This window comes from Olea europaea, chromosome 12 (assembly GCF_002742605.1).
Source record: "Olea europaea var. sylvestris chromosome 12, O_europaea_v1, whole genome shotgun sequence".
Classification (NCBI taxonomy): Eukaryota; Viridiplantae; Streptophyta; class Magnoliopsida; order Lamiales; family Oleaceae; genus Olea; species Olea europaea.
Window position 1 is genome coordinate 24,658,845 of NC_036248.1, and position 18,107 is coordinate 24,676,951.

The 18,107-nt window shown below is 31.5% G+C and overlaps 1 protein-coding gene across 1 annotated transcript; it reads left to right on the forward strand.

Moving 5' to 3' along the window:
* The first annotated feature begins 10,686 nt into the window (after window positions 1-10,686).
* Window positions 10,687-12,905, forward strand: LOC111406159 (NAC transcription factor 29-like). Its single transcript, XM_023035397.1, has 3 exons — window positions 10,687-10,985; window positions 11,342-11,622; window positions 12,371-12,905. Exons 1-3 carry the CDS (start codon window positions 10,820-10,822, stop codon window positions 12,755-12,757), a joined length of 834 nt encoding a protein of 277 aa, XP_022891165.1. The 5' UTR covers window positions 10,687-10,819; the 3' UTR covers window positions 12,758-12,905.
* Window positions 12,906-18,107: the final 5,202 nt, after the last annotated feature.

Consider the following 18,107-nt stretch of genomic DNA (forward strand, 5'->3'; position numbering starts at 1 on the left):
GGTAGTTGGATCCATCCAGACCTATGAGCTGACCTCAGACAACCTAGCTAAGGAAAAGTTATTGTCCTTGAAATCTATGAGGAATAAACTGACTGAATCTTCTGACTCAAATTCACCCAATGATAAGGAATTGGTCTACCTAGCTAAGAAATTTCGTAATATGTTTAGGAATAAGAAGAGGCTGCAAAAGAGATCGAGAGGTAGCCCGAGTGAATATAGGAGAAGATCCAAATCTGTGAGGTGCCATAACTGTCAAGGTATAGGTCATGTTAAAAAGAAGTGCCCTAGTGCTAAGAGAGTCAAAGAGAAGGCTATGAATACTACTCTCACTGATGACGAGTCCAGCTCAGACAATCAGAGTGAGAAATCCACTCGTGAGAAAATTGGAAAACATGTTGCCTTTTTTGCTAGGGTTAAGAGTGGATTCGAATAGGAAAGTGAGAGAGACGAGAACATGGATAGTGGTGAGGGATCTGGTAATGAGTCTATGAGCGAGGAAGATAAAGAGGCCTATGAGAAAATGTATCAGGCGAAAATTCTTAGTAAAAACAAGGCTTTAAATATGACTATTTAGATGCTGCAATTGGAGAAAGCTAAGTTAAAAGTGTATTTTGAGGAATCTTCCAATATCTTGAGTGAGCTTAAGTAGATGAATGAAGCTTTAGAGTCTCAGGTTAAGAATCCCACCAGTGAGCTTGAAAGATCCGTATGGGCAAATCGATTGGAAACAGGGGAGGTCTAGGTATGGACAGCAAATAAGCTCGCGGGCTCAGGCCACCCATAGCCCAGCCCATGTGGCTCGCGGGCCTACTTGAGAAGAAAAAATTTATTTGAGCTGCAAAGGCAGCTAGCGACCTTTGTAACAAAGGTAGCCAGGCCTTTACAAAAGTAGTCAGCTGCCTTCAACAACAAAAAATTCGAGCCAGGTCGATTTAGCCCTACTTGGCTCAATAAGGCCCGAGCTAAAAGCTCAGGCCAACCTCCATTTTTCAGTCGAGCTTTTGTACAGCTCGACTCAAGCCAAAAAAGGCTCATTTTCAGAAAGCTCGAGCCAAGCCTTGATTTTCGGCTTGCGAATCGGTTTGGCTCAGATCAGTTCATTGACACCCCTAGGTCTAGGATAAAGGTAAAAGATCATGATTTAGCTAGCACGTTTAAGACCACATTTGTATCTGCCAAAGACCAATCTAAACATGTGCCTAACCCCCGAACCGAAGGAAAAGAAATTTGTTGGATAGAGGTCGACCAGATAGCGTAGGACCCGTCAACCTAGGAATAGACGTCATCATCCACATAACACAAGTCCTAGGTTTATCCTTACATGCTTTCATTTTGAAGAGTTAGGTCACATCCGCCTTAGATGTCATGAGTACCTGAATAATAGAAAAAACTTGAACTTGAAAAAGAACAAAAATCAAGTGTCTGTGGGATAGATTGGATTCCTTGTTGATCAAGTAAATCATTTGACAAAATTGGTGACACATCTATCTGGGAACTGTTCTCCCACCTGGCAGGTATGGGTGAAAAAGAATTATATGCCAAATCTGGTAGTAGATCACAGTGCTCTTTGGGGAAAGAGCACTCATATACCTATATGATTAGGTATTTATGTTTTTTATACATGCATGTTTCGAAGTGTCATATTAGTTTTGCATGCATCGCTTATATATATTTATTTGTTTTATATTGTTTTTTGGTTTCATGCATGTGCATTTTCATTTGTGTGCATTGGCGCATGCATATTTAGTTTGATTTGTGTGCTTAGCTTTATTTTTGTGTGGAACGTTCATTTTCGGAAAAATGAAAGGCACAAAAATTTTAAAAATTGAAAAACACAAAAATAGTTGGATATGTAATGCGTCTGCGGCATGTCATATAATTTTTGAACTTGCTAATTGTGATTATGTATGAGCTGAAATTGATAAGTTGTAGAATAATTTCCATTACTTGTTTAAGTCACTTTCAATTACTTAGTATAGGTGTCTTCACGTACCATCTGCATTGCACACACTATGATATATTAGTGGGACTCTACCGCGTGTGTGAGATTTGGGATGGTTATCACATATTAATAGGATGATTTCAAACATGAATCGACCAAACTTAGTAGACCTAAGCCCAAAAAGATTTCCCCATGTAAAAGCTCATTATCTTAATGTTCTTCTTCGAGGCCCATTTGACTCGAGCAATTAAGCCTGCGACGTCTCTTAAAACCTGATATATATGATCAACTGACTTGGGTTAATTGACCTAAAACTCACTACAGGGGTTAGTGACACTTTATACACATGTGTCACTTGTACTATTTACTCCATTATGATCTAAACTGAGTATATGTGGAGGTCTATAACTTATTGATTTTACTTGTGCATGCTATCAACTGCATTTTAAGTTTTTTTATGTTATACTCTACGTGATTTTGATATCTTACCCTTACCCTTCAACATTTGTGACAAAAAATGAGAGAGAAGTGTGTAACTGAAGAGGAGAAAATAAGATGAGCATATATATATAGGGGGAGCAACTTGCATGTGCATTGTTTTCACTGTTTGATTGACATTTTGCATTTTGCATTGTTATATCTAGGGGTCGTTGGAGAGAGACATAGAAACATTTATATTACTGCATAAAATTAATGAGAGTTTGCAGTAAGGGGGAGCATTACATTGCATTTCATATTATATCCATTACTGTTTGAGCTTTGATGTTTAGTGATGTTGGTGTTTTGATTAGCATCAATGTCACGTCCCAAATTGACATGTTGACTTGTGATTTTAATTTTTATATTTTCTGTATCACAAGCTTTTACACTGTGTATGTGAGTTTTTGGATTTCAGGAAACTTGAACAGCAAGGAATGCAAGACTCACTGATTAGGTTTACTAGGTAGTGTAGTTTAGTTTTTGATTGGTTGTAATCCCTTGACTTACTTTATATAGTTTTGTCATAGAATGCCAAACGAGGAGTTTATTGGGTCTAATATTGTAATTGGCAATTCTGTGAACAAAATGGGCTTAATTGAATGTTTGTAAAAGTCAGGCGTTTAATTGAACATTGTTGTAAAATTTAGGGATTTGCGTTGCAATTATGTATAGTTGGTTAAGCTAGGGTTTGCACTTGGAACAAGGTAGAAGACATGCCAAAATTTCGCTAGCTGCTCGCCTGACAATCGCTCGAGCGTAAAAAGCAGAGAGCTCGTCACTCGCTTTTCACCCCCATGTCGCTCGAGCGAAAACATGCCACTCGCTTTTCGTCAACTTGTCATTCAAGAAACATATTATACTGCCAAGCCTTAGGATGCGTTTTGGAGAATTTTATACATTTCAGGACACTTATTTATCCCCTAACTATAAATACAAAGTATGGGAGTAAGAAACAGAGTTGCCACATTATTCTTTCATTACATAACATCTACACATCTTTGTTCAAGAGATCCAAGGCGAAAATTGTTGGTGATTTACATCCATAACATCTTGTGATCGGGCAACTAGTTTATGGGAAAACATCAATATTCATAATCCAAAATATCGTGCTTATTTAATCTGTTAAGGAAGAAACTCTCTTATTTAGGGATTGAGAGATGTGGATTGAAGCACAGTTATAAGCACAAGAATATGCAGTTCTTAGTGTTCCACTTGGAGAGACATTCAGCATAAGATCAGGAAGTTGTAAGAGACAGCAGATTGAGCTGTAGGAAGTAGATCAGAAGTCTAATAAGAGGCTAGAGGTATCTATGGTAGCAGGAGGCTACAGAAGGTAGATCAGAAGGTTTAGCACAGGTGGCTAGAGGCATCTAGGCTACAGGAGATAGATCAGGAGGTCTAGCAGGCTAGAGATAGTTACAGCATTAAATCATGAGATTGTAATAGCGGGTCTTAGTGTCTACAAGATTTGGAATTGCTGTATATTCCCCGAACTGTTTATAGTGGAGATAACTAGCTTGGTCCCAGAGTTTTTGCCACGTTGGGTTTCTCCGTCATCAAATACGGTGTTATTTACTGCTTTCCAATTTATACAAACGGTGGCATTCGAAAATAAGATTAAATTGGATTGTATGTTTAACCATCTAGAACCTAATTAAAGTAACTTGTTGCTTTTGTTAGTACAATTTTGCACGTAAGGTCACAGTAATAAATTGACTAGAACGTAAACTTAGTAGCAATAAAATTTGAATTGGTGATCACAGCGTCCCGTGAACTTTCAAGCTATATCATAGCATTCTAGGCGAGACTTTTTACAAAAAATAACTCGTTCAAGGTGTCCTAACTACTTGGAATTTCAATAATACTTTATGAGATTTATACTGTGGTTAGATTAAAATCGAAAGATATCTAATTCTTATGCATGAGTAGTTATATTTGATTATGTAATTAACATGATTTTGAACAAGTGGGAGATTGTTGCAAATTTGTTGTTCAAAATCAAGAAGGTTGAATTGAGATTAAAGTGGATGAAATAGATAAACGAGCCAATAAAATGGCCGATGCGACCATATAAGCCTTTGAGGCTTGCGGTCGCATCTAGATTTTCAAGGAACCAAGAGGAAGCCAAATCTGTAACTATACGAACGCATAGTTCAAAATCAAGAAGGATGAATTGAGATTAAAGTGGATGAAGTAGATAAACGAGCCAATAAAATGGCCTATGCGACCGTACAAGCCTTTGAGGCTTGCGGTCGCATCTAGATTTTCAGGGAACCAAGAGAAGGCCAAAGTTGTTACTATGCAACTGCATATTTATAGCCTACGCAGTTGCATAGTAAAAACAAAATGAACATTGTGACTGTTTTTGGTTTGAATTTGGTGGCCTTTCATATCATTTTGGCACCACTTTGTGTGAACTAGTCAAGGCTTATAAATAGGTGATACAATTCAAGTAAACGACAATGAAAATCATATGAGAAAATTATTACTTGTCCATCCAAAATCTTGTAAAATTTTTTATCCTTCTACATAATCGAATTCCTTGATTTTCACTAATTCATTTGGAAGATCACTTTTTGCTTTTTGGTGTTCTTCCTTAGGCTTGATGAATCCTGCAAACTATTTGCCATTTTCAATTCTTAAAAGCAAATCGGAATGAGGCAAATATCGTTTGAGGACAACGATACAATCTTCGTGTTCAAGTCTTTGTTGGATCTCATATTTTCATCTCCGCCTCCCCCTTTGTTCCCCATTGCTGTATTTTTTTTATAACAAAAGTCACGCTAGATTTGAGTTGTTGGCTGATGGAGTGGTAAAGCTAGTACACGATCATGTTGTTGTGTCATTCCCATAGCTCCAAAAGAGGGTCATCAAGAATGAAGGGTTTCTCTAGAGTACCATTGGTTAAGCCAAGTTAATTCTTAGTTCATGAAGCTTGCTGCATGACTCGTACCAGGTTTCATGTTTTACAGAGGTGGATAGTTTGGTGATGACAACAGAGATGAATGAAATCTTCAATATAATTCTCACAAATAAAATTAGGGAAGTGCTATATGTATATATTTGTCTACATAATGATGTTCATAATTACACGTAGCACTGGATCCAACCTTTAATTCAAATCTCATACTTGCACATTAACAATCGAATGATTGCTACATCACATTATGGACACCATTATGTGCAATAATTATGTACAAGTAGAATTTTTCATAAAATTATACAGATCGTGTAAACTATATGCAACAACGCTAACAAATTCCGTTACAAAAAATAGTCTATGCATGTAAAAATGCTAACTAAAATTACTACAGAAATACATACTAAGAAGAGCATCTTGTCGGAGGTTTCTTATGTCTGTGTCGGCCTGCATACGTTCCAATAATATGTTTTAGCATTTTTTGTGCACTAGAGTTGTTTAGACCCAATTAGACTACAAATAAATATTTCACAACGTTTCTCCTCTTTGACAATGTTTTAATCTGATGTAACAAATTGACATATCATGTAGAACTTAAATTCTTATAATTTTTTTGAAAATATTATTCTTATGTTAACCACATTATGAAGAGAATGTTGAAAGAATGAGCGTGAGTACTGTAAGAGTTTCTCTTTGGAGTTTTTGCTTGTGTGGAAGTGATTATATAAATTTAATTGATTGTTTGCAAAGTGATTATTTTTAAAATATGGTTAAAAATAGGAAAAAAATGTGAAACAACTTAAAAATAATTTTTTTTTTTTAAATGTGATTTTAATCAATTTCAAACAAGGTCAAAGATATGCCCTTAAATCAGGATTTTTGAATAGTAAGGGTACGTTTGATTGCAAGCATGAAATTTGCACGAAAAGAAAATAAATTTTAGGTAATTCAATTGCTTAGAATTTATTTGTATGGAAATTGTCAATTAAATGTGTTTGATTGATTTAATTTTCAACCTAAAAAATATTATACTTGTCCATTTTTTATTGGCGGGTTAATGTGAGAGAGTGGATAAATAAAAGAGAGAAAGAGAGAGCGAATTCCATAGAAAATAAAATCTTAATCTTTCTAAAGAAAATATTTTCCTTAATTTTGAGGAAAATATGGTCACGTGACTAAAAGTGGGAAAATATTTTTCATGAAAAAAAAATGACAATCAAACAGCAAAAAGTAGGAATTTAGGTTGGAAAAAACACATTTTCCAAGGAAAATATAGGCAATCAAACGTACTCTAAGTTCTCAATTCTATACAATCTTGAAGTCATCTTTTTCAATCGTGACATTTTATTTGTATCCATTTTTTTCGTTTGAGTTCATAGTTCAACATACATAGCCATTGTTTGAGCCCCATTTTTTTAGCTTTTGAAAAGTGATTTTTTCATGAATGTATAATTAAAAAGTGGAAAAAAATTTATCTAATTTGAAAATGAATTTCAGAGAATGAGACTCAAGCAGGGGCTTAATATTCCCTAAAAATTTCTATTTCTTCCTTTATTTTCATTTTTTTTATATTTTTTCTCTCTTCTCAGTAATTCTTTATATATTATTTTAAATCTCAAAACATAATTGTAGACTTTGTTATGCTTAAACAATGAGTGATTAATACAAAACAAATTTTGTTAGTCACACTACTTTAAAAAAATGCACACTAATTAAAATACATTTTTTTATATAATTATACATATAAATTTCACAAATATAGCCCTAACTGATTTAAAAACTAAAAAGGAACAAAAGAAACAGAGATACACCAAGACGTGAATGCATTCACAATTATACCCTCCTAACACCATCAACTGCAATATGAGGTCCAACAAACCCATGAAATTTGCTTTAAAATTTAACAATAATACAGTTGAAACTCCATTAGTTTTCAACTTTAATTTGCAAGAAAAAAAATCTACAATTTCATGGCTACCCACTCTCTACAAAAATTTGGAATTGAAATTTCCTTCCAAGTGTCGAAGATCGATAAGCAAAAGATGAATTGGAAGGAGATGGATTCTGCACTAAACCCAATTTATCAGTCAAGAAGAAATCCTATAACCTAATTCATCTTTCATAAAGATTGAAACTTGAATAGGACTTATGCATGACAGTGAGAATTTCCTTCTACCTCTATCGCTATTTGTGTGTGCATATTTGAATATATTTCATGGCAATCATTTCATATGGGGTTTTTTTATGTCATTTTGCGTGTGATCACATTAGTAAATAAGAAAAATATTTAAAAATATAATGTACCTAAAAAAATTCGTGGTGTGAATATAAGCACCCTTAAACAGTACATGAATATATAATTGCGGTAATAAAAAACAATACATAAAGAAGTTTTCTACAATCAAAATTAAAAATTAAACTTTAGGCTCAATAAAGTCAAGCCAACTAACTACAAATCCAACCTAAAATACGAAAAAGAAATAATTCAGACAGGTTGAAAGACGACCGAGTGGAAGTTTGATGTCCAGAATTCGCTATCTGATTTACTTATAATACATTTTTTGTAAGATTGTGTGCTATATATTATATTTTGCTATGATATAATAATACTTTATAATAAATAAACTATGTTTTTATTTATTTATTGTATTTATTTATTATTGAATATGTGAATTAAAGTGCATATGATCACTTGTAATAATATAAGTTGAGTACTTACATTAAGAAGTACAGCGTAGCATAACTTAGATTTTGACTAAAATTGATTTGTGCAAGACCAATGTATAAGGATTGGCACCTTGTACTGAAATGTTGTAATGTTAATCGATTCACTATTTAGGTTTATGATTTATCCTTATCACAAAATTAGTTAAAGGTGACACTAGTACATTTGAAGTGTATTGAACGGACCACGTATCGAGTTTAGTTCTCTAGCATGACCATATGGAGAATTAAATCACTTGACCATTATGTATTTATTTAAATAGAACTTGATTGCCAACAACTTGCTTCATTGACTCTTGCAACTTAAGGACAGTTTGTGCCCCTTGAAACCATGGGGATGTCGCCTTCCAGGTTTGCATCATCATATACAGACTTTTCTAGCCTACTTAAATGAAGTAAGGAAAGGATACTTTAGGCCTTCCTCGCTAGACGAATTCACTTAATCAAAGATTTTTCCTTCATTAATCGCCTCTCGACAGTTTTATGTATATCTTTTTGTAATTTTAATAGTTATTTGACTCATTAATGGTGAGATCAATTGGATTGGTTAAATATTTTTATGAGTTGGGAATTTGAAAATGAGTCAAGTAGAGAATATGAATTCATGTCGGGAACGTCACCCTAAAAAATGGATAGAGTGACTAAGTATTTTTCGTTGAATGGTTAAAGTCTAATCTCAATATTTAACGATGGCTAAACTTCAACATTTGTGACTGATTCACATGATCGTTGAAAAAAAATGATACTTAAGTTAGTGAAAATAATTAAAAGGGCAAAACAGTCATTTATGCTCATATCTAATTATCGAATTTCAAACGGAGATAAAATACATATATAACAGGTCTGATGAAAGTATTACAAATTTATTAACTTCTGTGATCTTATATATTACAAGAGTTCAATATTTTTCCTTTAATGAAAAAATCAAAGACTAATAATTAGATTTTGCTGGTCTATGGTAGACCAGATAGGATCTAATAATTGTGGTTTGGATGATATATGTCAGATCAGGTCCCTTTAATAGCTCTATAAAGTTTTGGAATTTGATTATGGTAATTATAATAGTTTTGAAGTTAATTGTAATTATAACAAAATTTTTGTACTTAGTTTTAATGACTATGAAAGTTTAACTTAATTATAGTTATAATTGAAATTCTAGGACTACACAACTAATTAAATGTAAAAAGCTGAAAGTTCGTTATTCAAAAAAGTTAAAAGTTCATCATCGAATTTATGTAAAAAATTCGAACTTTTATTCTTGATATAACATACACGTGAACATTTAAACGATCTTGTTTATTAAATTAGAAATTTTTTTTTTATTTCTAGATAATTTAGCTTCTGCATTCCAATAATTTTAACATTTTGTTACTTCACATTTTCTTAATAAATGAAAAATCAGCAACACATTTTTAAAATTTGTGCTACAGGTACAGCTTATTTCACAATATTGTTTACAATGTTCTCACATGGGAGAAATGAGATTGCGATCCCATATTATATAAGAGAGCTGTCAAATAAAGGGTACAGTACATCATTTTCCGATTTTTAAAATGTATTAGACTTTAACGCGTTTATAGACAAATGAGAATCAAAGAATATTCTTTGAAATTTTAGAACACAATTCAACCACGCCATGTGTTAAAGATAATCTTAATCCAGTATTCCAATTCCAAAACGTGTGTTTTATCTTATTAAAAAATGATTCTAAAACTGAGATCAAGGGCCCTGATGCTCTCAATAAGAACCCAAGTTATGACGTGGCAGGATAACAACTGTAAACTGAAACTTGGCCTACATTTTCTTTTCTTTTCTATTCAATCTTATCTTTCCCCACACCTTTTTGGTAAGGCCATGTGTCATCTTGTTAAGTGTGTTTGATAGCCCCTTGTGAAGAATGATTCATGAAATATTAATTTGAAGTCAGCGGAAGAACCCAAATTTTGATTGATTACTATTTTTTTTTTTTCACATAATGTTAGCAAATTTAATATTAATTTTTGAGAAATAGGTAGAGTAGCAATTCAAGAAACATTACGTCGAAATTCTCATCATTTATTGATAAGAGTAAATATGTTTTTGACGTTCAAATTAAATAATGTCATCATCGTTTAATATTAGAGAAGTACGTATCTTTGTTCCCTAGACTAATAAACAACGATTAGCTTAAAAAATATATATGAAGAAGATTGCATCCTAACCTCCGCCCCTCCAGTATTAAGGGGGCGTCGGGTGGTATGGGCACCATTATGCACCCTTTTATGTACACCAAGAATAATCCTAATTTTTAATATTGTTAGTCCAACATGTCAAACAATATGATCATATTTATCGCATCAAAGTTCAAAAAAATCTCGTCATAACATTGACTAGAAATTTTAATATTTGAAAGTGTTGGAATTCAATAAAGTTCGTTAAAGTAGCACGTACAAACAAACAAAAAAACAACAAAGAGGATATACCTTTGTTATCCTCAATAAAGCATTTCACCAAATGCATGCATCTATTCTTATTCGAGGTGTATATATGTGTGCGGAAGTCAAAAGCAGCCAATAATATATTGTTATCGTTGAACAAGACAAAAATCCTTTCAATATAAAAGGGTTATCCATCTCCTAGCAAACATTTCAAACCCTCTTAATTCTCTTATCCTCGTACAATCATCTCATGCCCCCACCCTCAAGAAGAACATTTGGGAACCATATTGTTTGAAATTCTTGAGAAAAAAAAGGGGAGAGAGAGAGAGAAAAGAAATGGTAGGAAGGAATGTGCGTGAGCTTCCTCCTGGTTTTAGGTTCCATCCAACTGATGAAGAATTAATCATGTGTTATCTACGAAATCAGGCCACCTCGAAGCCATGCCCCGTTTCTATTATATTAGAAGTTGATATTTACAAATTCGATCCATGGGAATTGCCTGGTTAGTATACTCGATAACACCTTGTTCTAATCCAGCATACTAAATATGCTACATACGTTATATTAGTTGTATAATATTACTGACTTGATATTCAAATATGACGAAAGAACATTTGGTAAGGATAACGACACATTATTTATAAGGGAAGAAAAATATTAATTAGATTTTTATGACTTGTAACGTCCATTTTTATCTAATAACGCATGCTAAACATTTTCCTATTAACATTTTCCGAGAAAATGTTTGACATACAGTATTGAACGTCTAACCCACCAAACATGAAATGGAAGTTTACGTGCTAGTTTTCACTACTTAAATCTTGACGTACTACTAATTGATGGTTGTGTTAAGTGTAGCAAAAGCAGAATTTGGAGAAAATGAATGGTATTTCTTCACCCCACGCGATAGGAAATATCCAAATGGGGTGAGGCCAAATAGAGCAGCCGTATCTGGTTATTGGAAAGCCACAGGGACTGATAAAGCCATTTATAGTGGATCAAGAAACGTTGGGGTCAAGAAAGCCCTAGTATTTTACAAGGGCAAGCCCCCAAAGGGCGTCAAAACTGATTGGATTATGCATGAATATCGATTGAATGAATCAAGGTCACAACCCCTAAAACAAAATGGATCTATGAGGGTAAGATCTCAATTCTATATTGTATTGTGTATATAAATTTTGTATATAAACTTTATCGTTTTTTTTCTATAATAACAAAATGTATATTATATGAAAGAGATGTACATTAAGATATTTACATATATACAAAAGATATATGTACTTTAGGAATATTTTATACAAAAATGACTGCCCAAACCCATTTAATATTTCATAGGTTAATATATATATTATGAGTTTTTTTTTTCTTATATATCAACTCTGTGTAAATTTTGTTTTGCCCCTATTTGGTACAAATTAAAATTTATATTTTAATCTAAGTCAAAGTAAACAATTGATATTAACCAGACATTATGGGATCACAACTTTTCAATCACACTTTTCAACAACTTTATCAAAATCGATTAAAAATTTGATTTTAATACCCAGCTCCTTGCCTGACTTCACACCTATTAACCATCTTTCGAATGGTTAAATCTTTAGAGATGCATAATTATATTTATTTAAATCTTATCTTTAATACGCACCCTCACATATAGATCAAGCTCACTTTTTCCATCTAACACACAAAATTTTTCGTAACTGGGTGACGATGAGACTTGAGAACGAGTCTTTTGACTATCTGTAATAGGCTGTTTCTATGTTAATCTTTTCATTTAAAATTATATATTGTTATAAAAAGCAGACTGTATTCGTTAAATTTGTAAAAGTTTTGACCATATTGATTTAATGTAATAACATTAGTTTTTGTTCGTTTTATGCATATCAGTTGGATGATTGGGTACTATGCAGAATCTACAAGAAGAAGAATTTGGGAAGAACAACTGCACAAACTGTAGAGAATCCATTTCCCCAAGCTGCGACTACTGCAAATGATGCCACGACTGAACCACAAACACTAAAATTTCCAAGGCCGCCTTCTCTGACTCATCTATGGGAACTTGATTATTTGGGATCAATTTCCCAACTTTTCAGCTACAATTCACATAATGCGACTTTTAATAACCAAGCTCCAATGAGCAGTAATGGAGACTTCCCAAGCACTGTAGAGAAACATCAGTTTGGGACAGTGCAGCAACAAGTGAACCAACAGCAGCAGCAGCCATCTTTTGTGAATCCAGTACTGTACGAATTGCAGGGACAAATATGGTCTTGAATCAAAATTAGCAACATTACAACAATTGTCAAAATTTGTCAATGTATTAAGCACAATATCTTACAAGTCTTCTCAAATTGATATCAGCAATCACTGTAGAAAACACGCTTTAATTTACCTAAGTAGCTCGACATAGTTTTTAACTGCTTTAGGTTTATGTTATCTGATTTTGACATGTTATATAATATAACAAATACCCGTCTTACTAAAATTAACATCTCTTTTGCCATATATTTTCCTTTTCAAAATTTTTTCTGGAATTTTTTCAATATTTCTAACCAGACTTTCATCATATTGAATTTACAACCTATCGATAAAGGCCTCAACCGATAGATTATTGATCATATCCGTCGCTGGTGCCGCACTTTTTAAGTACGTCAAGAGGGTTTTGCTACTGTGACAAGGGCTGTGACAGGCCTTGTGACAAGTCGCCTATGCCACAATAGGAGACGGTACATAGGTGGTCAGTCATAGGGAACTGTCACGGCCCTGTTCATTTATCAAAACCCATGTTAATATGGATGCCGACATTTGAATTATAAACTAGTTTTGAGTTGCATGTATAAATAATTAATTAAACTTAGGATTTTGACTGCTGTTTTGTTTGGCGCTTGTCAAGGTTATCTGTCCTTAACTAGCATTAAAATTTGCTTACTTGAGATATTTTGAAATGTCTAATCATCTATTTTATTAATTAGAGACAGGTTCGTATCATATCCTTGTACTAAGAGTGTAACCAATGAAGACTGAAATTAATTACTGAAGATTAATTAAAATACAAAAAAAGCGCCAACAGATGATACAAGAATGCATTGTCATGGGATTTAGCAACGTGCACCTCTACATTGCATCCTCGATGTTGTCATAAAGTAAAAGAATATGACAACAGTTAACATACGTTAAGATTGAAAGTGCATTGTTATTACTATTTTAGTAGCATGCATTATTTTTCGACAAATTACTTTTCTGGAGTCAATATCTCTCGTCCAAAAAATTTGTTTTTTCAATAAATATATAGTATTACTCTTTCAAGAGACCCACGAATGTTATTCCTTATTCATCACTTATTTTTTCTATTTATGATTTAAATAGTTTATAAATATTTCTAGTACAAGTTTCGTATCACATATGCTAATTGAAAAAGGTAATTAATCAAAGGTGGTTAAGTTCATTGCTCAATTCCATGAATATATTATTGTCCTTTGAAGTACAGGAATCTAACGCAATTTAGTTGACAAACACAAAATGATGACAATTAAAATAATTGACCCAATGTTTTTGGAAAAGCACTAGTCTTACTAGGACCCAATCAATATTAATTACTTGTCGCGCACGATATTAACCCCCGTCTGGTTGTGCGTTTTTGGGAAAAAAATATTAAATTTCGATAAAAATAAAAAATAAAAAAATATTGTTAAAATTCATTTTTTAATTGCATGACATTTGACAAGTTTTAGACAAAGTACCGTGGCCGTAGATATTATTAATTGTGTATTTTCAAATATGCCCTTTAAGAATAGACAAACATGACGGCTGATGAAAATGTGTATAAGTAATTCAAACACTTAAATGGGGTGATATAGACCTTTTACCTAATAAATACCATTTCAACAAGAAAGTTAGGCCTGGACAGGATTGGTTTGAATCGATTTTGTCTCCAACCGGCAACCAGAAGCTAAAACCAAATCAGTCAATTGAATAATGTTATTTGTAATCTCTCACTACCATAGACGTTCTACGTGACATACATGTGATTGATAGTAATTTGATGTATCAGGCAATACAAAACCACTACCACATTAATGCATCAAATCACTAACCGTCACATATATGTCACGTAGAGCGATTATGACAGTAAGTGAATGCAAATATCATTTCTCTAGTCATTTTGGTTTGGTTTGGTTCAATTAGTTGGTTTGAACTTTTAGTCCAAATAGAATTGTTTAAAAAGAATTGTTTGAGTTTTGGAGCCATATAAATTACAAAAACTAAAATAAATAATAACTTTATATTACAAGAACTAGTGACTAGCAAATAAAATTAGGATAATAGAAACGGATCAACGAAAATTATAAGAATTTTGTTGCTTTTTTATACATTATGTAGTTTGACTATTTGAGTAAGAAAAAACTAAGTATAATATATTGAGCTTGTGAAAAAAAAATCTCAGTGCTATTACTTATCGACAACATTATAAACTGAAGAGAATCGAAATATAGTGATGAGATTAGGGCTTATCTTTTAATTTTTATTTTTCATAGGAAAAAAAGATAAACATGTAAGTATGTTGGGTTTGTTCCGTTAACCAACGATTTGAGGGTTCAAACTATGAATGAACCGATCCACCATAAATTTGTTGTAAAAGAAAATAAATCAAAGTAAATCAATTATCTGTGTGAAACCAATCCAAACTGATTGGTTTGATTGATTTGGTCGGATTTTCGATTTTTTTTTGCCCAAACCTAAAGAAAGTAATTGAATTCCGTGAAGCTTTATCTCTCCACATGTAGGGTCACTGATTTGACAAATTTTTTTTATAGTGATTTTTTTTTTTTTTTGGGAAAAAAATAATGCGCTGCACAGGCAAATGTTAATCGATTTTTGTATGTTGATATTAACCCAAGCCTTATTTATATGTAGGACTCTTCTTCTTCCTTGGAATCTACTGTCGTAGTTTGCTACCTATCTTTAGTAGGGGTCTTTTGATTAGAGCAGGGGTTTGCTTGTTTGAAGGGTGAGTGATATCGGTTCAGTTTGATTGGTTTATGTGGATTGTTTGATTTGATTGATTTCGATGAATTTTCAATCCTTTTGTCCAAGCCTGAAGTAAGTAAATGAATTCCATTCAGCTTTATCTCTCCACTTGGAGAGAGTCGCTGATTTAACGGAAATATTGATTTTATTTATTTATTTATTTATTTATTTATTTTTATTGTTATTGTTATTATTATTATTATTATTATTGTTTTGCAAGCTTGTGCGTTAGAATCAGTGGCGAATCTAAGACTTCGACTCAGCTAGGGCGGCCGTTGATTATTGGCCGTTGTCTGTCGATAATTAACGACCGTATACCGATATCTTTTATTAATATTAAATTAAATAATATTAAAAATTCTTCTATCTATATGTAAATATACTAAAATATAAAAATCGTATATTTATATCATATTATATTTCCATACAATCCGAAATAATATAAATTACATGATACATAAGATTTCTTTATGTTATCAATACTTAACAAATCGTTTGCTTGGCTAAAAGTGGTGAGAGATTAGATACATCACTACAAAAATTAGATTAAAATTCAGTTGAAAAAATCATTCCATAATTAGTATGAAAATTGAACGTTAATCAAAAATTAAACGTAATTAAAAGTAATTTTAAAATATAATTAAAGTTTCAATTTTCAATTCTCAACACCAATTCATCACAAATTATAAATTCCCCAATTTCTCATTTTTAATTTTCATGAATCAAATATTCACATTTCACGATATTCAAATTAATTTTTTATATCACAATTCACAATAGAGAAATTCTCAAATAACATATAAATTAAAACTCAATACTCATAAGTCATATCTTATAAATTATTAAAATATAAAATATTAAAAAAAAAAAACCTTTTGTCAAGTCTTAACATATATTATTTTGTTAAATTTAAATTCAAAATTCAACCATTACCATAATGGTTAAGCTTACAATCATCCTAATTCTAGAAGTTATAGGTTCGAATCCTTTCCTTAGAAAATTAATTTTGGTAAATATTGTAAAAATAAAAATTTTACACAATGAAATGGAGGGGAAGGAATCGAACTCAAGACTCACAATATATAAAAGGAAGTTCTAACCAACTAAGCAGAAGAAAGGTTTGAAAATAAAATAAACTACCAATTATACAACCTAAAATTTTTATCTATTACCAACAAAAAAAAAAATTCTCTCCGACGAATTCAGCTAGGACGGCCTGGCCTAGCTGGCCGCATACTAGATCAGCCCCTGCGTCAGATGGGTAAATTTAATTGATTTTTTTATGTTGATATTTACCCAAGCCTTATCTATGTGTAACTTAGCTTGTTTGAAGGGTCAGTGATCACGGAAAAGGTATTAAAATGTGGAAACACATTATTATTGACAATATTCTAGATTCCATTGATTCAGTCTTGAAATAAAAAAAATATAAACTTTTTGATTCACGTAATACAAAGAATTTAATAATTGAAAATTTAATTTTTAGGTCAAAATTATAGGAAATAGTGATGTTTCTCACAATTATAAAAACATCCTCTTCCTATTAAAAAAAATAACAAAAATGTTCCTTGAGATATGCTTTTCGTATAGATTTTCTGTCAGCTAATGGTAAATATATTATTCACTTTGCCTCTTTATACTATTTTGAATTTTTTGTTTCATTAGATATAAATAAATTTTTTTTTTTTTAATTTCTTATTGCTTGAGAGATAATTTTTCAAACTCTTGACATTCATGTTATTAAAATTCTAAACTCAAATAACATCATAACATTAAAAATGTAAATAATGTGAACGCCAGAGGCTTAAAGCTTAGAATTTCTTTTAGTTCGTTTTAGACTTACAAAAATAATAACAAAAAAAAAAACTAAAAAAATTATTTTTTCTAAATTATAAAATTAAACGTAATTTTTTTTTTTTTTTTTTTTTTTTTTTTTTTTTTTTTTTTTTTTTTTTTTTTTTTTTTTTTTTTTTTTTTTTTTTTTTTTTTATTTTTTTTTTTTTTTTTTTTTTTTTAACAAGATATCAGAGTTCGCAATGTTTAACATAAAACATCATATTTACCCTTTAAGGATAAGGGTACCATTTTTTACATCTGCAATTTTTATACATGCATCCACTCTATATATATCCCTATTAAAATTTTAAAAAATTACTATTTTCATTCAAGTCAAATTTCAATATTGTCCTTATTAAATTTATTCATTTAAACATTATATATTCTTGCAAATTTTATATATTTATCCAACTATAAATATATTCCTAATATAATTTTGAAAATCACTATATTCATCCAATTACTATCAACATTTAATCTTATTCTTACTTTGTATTTTCTATATTTCATATCGGTGCTTTAATATTTAGTTATAAATGTTAGTAAATCTTTTTCTTTTTCTTTTTCTTTTTCTTTTTTTTTTGATTTTATAGGATTTTCTCAAAAGTATACTGCTCACGCAACCAAACAAATCCCTACTCGAATCATATATCAATTAAATTTTTTTGCTTATAAACTTATAATTTTCAATGTTTGTGTTTTGGTCAATAATTTTAAGTTTATTTCCTTTTATAATGTAAGAATATTTGAACAAGTTTGA

What these genes read in the sequence shown, in the direction of transcription:
- LOC111406159 (XM_023035397.1), top strand. Translation starts at nt 10,820, where the DNA reads ATGGTAGGAAGGAATGTGCGTGAGCTTCCTCCTGGTTTTAGGTTCCAT. An exon ending in CGATCCATGGGAATTGCCTG is followed by an intron (nt 10,986 to 11,341) that starts GTTAGTATACTC and finishes TGTTAAGTGTAG; the next exon opens with CAAAAGCAGAATTTGGAGAA. An exon ending in AACAAAATGGATCTATGAGG is followed by an intron (nt 11,623 to 12,370) that starts GTAAGATCTCAA and finishes TATGCATATCAG; the next exon opens with TTGGATGATTGGGTACTATG.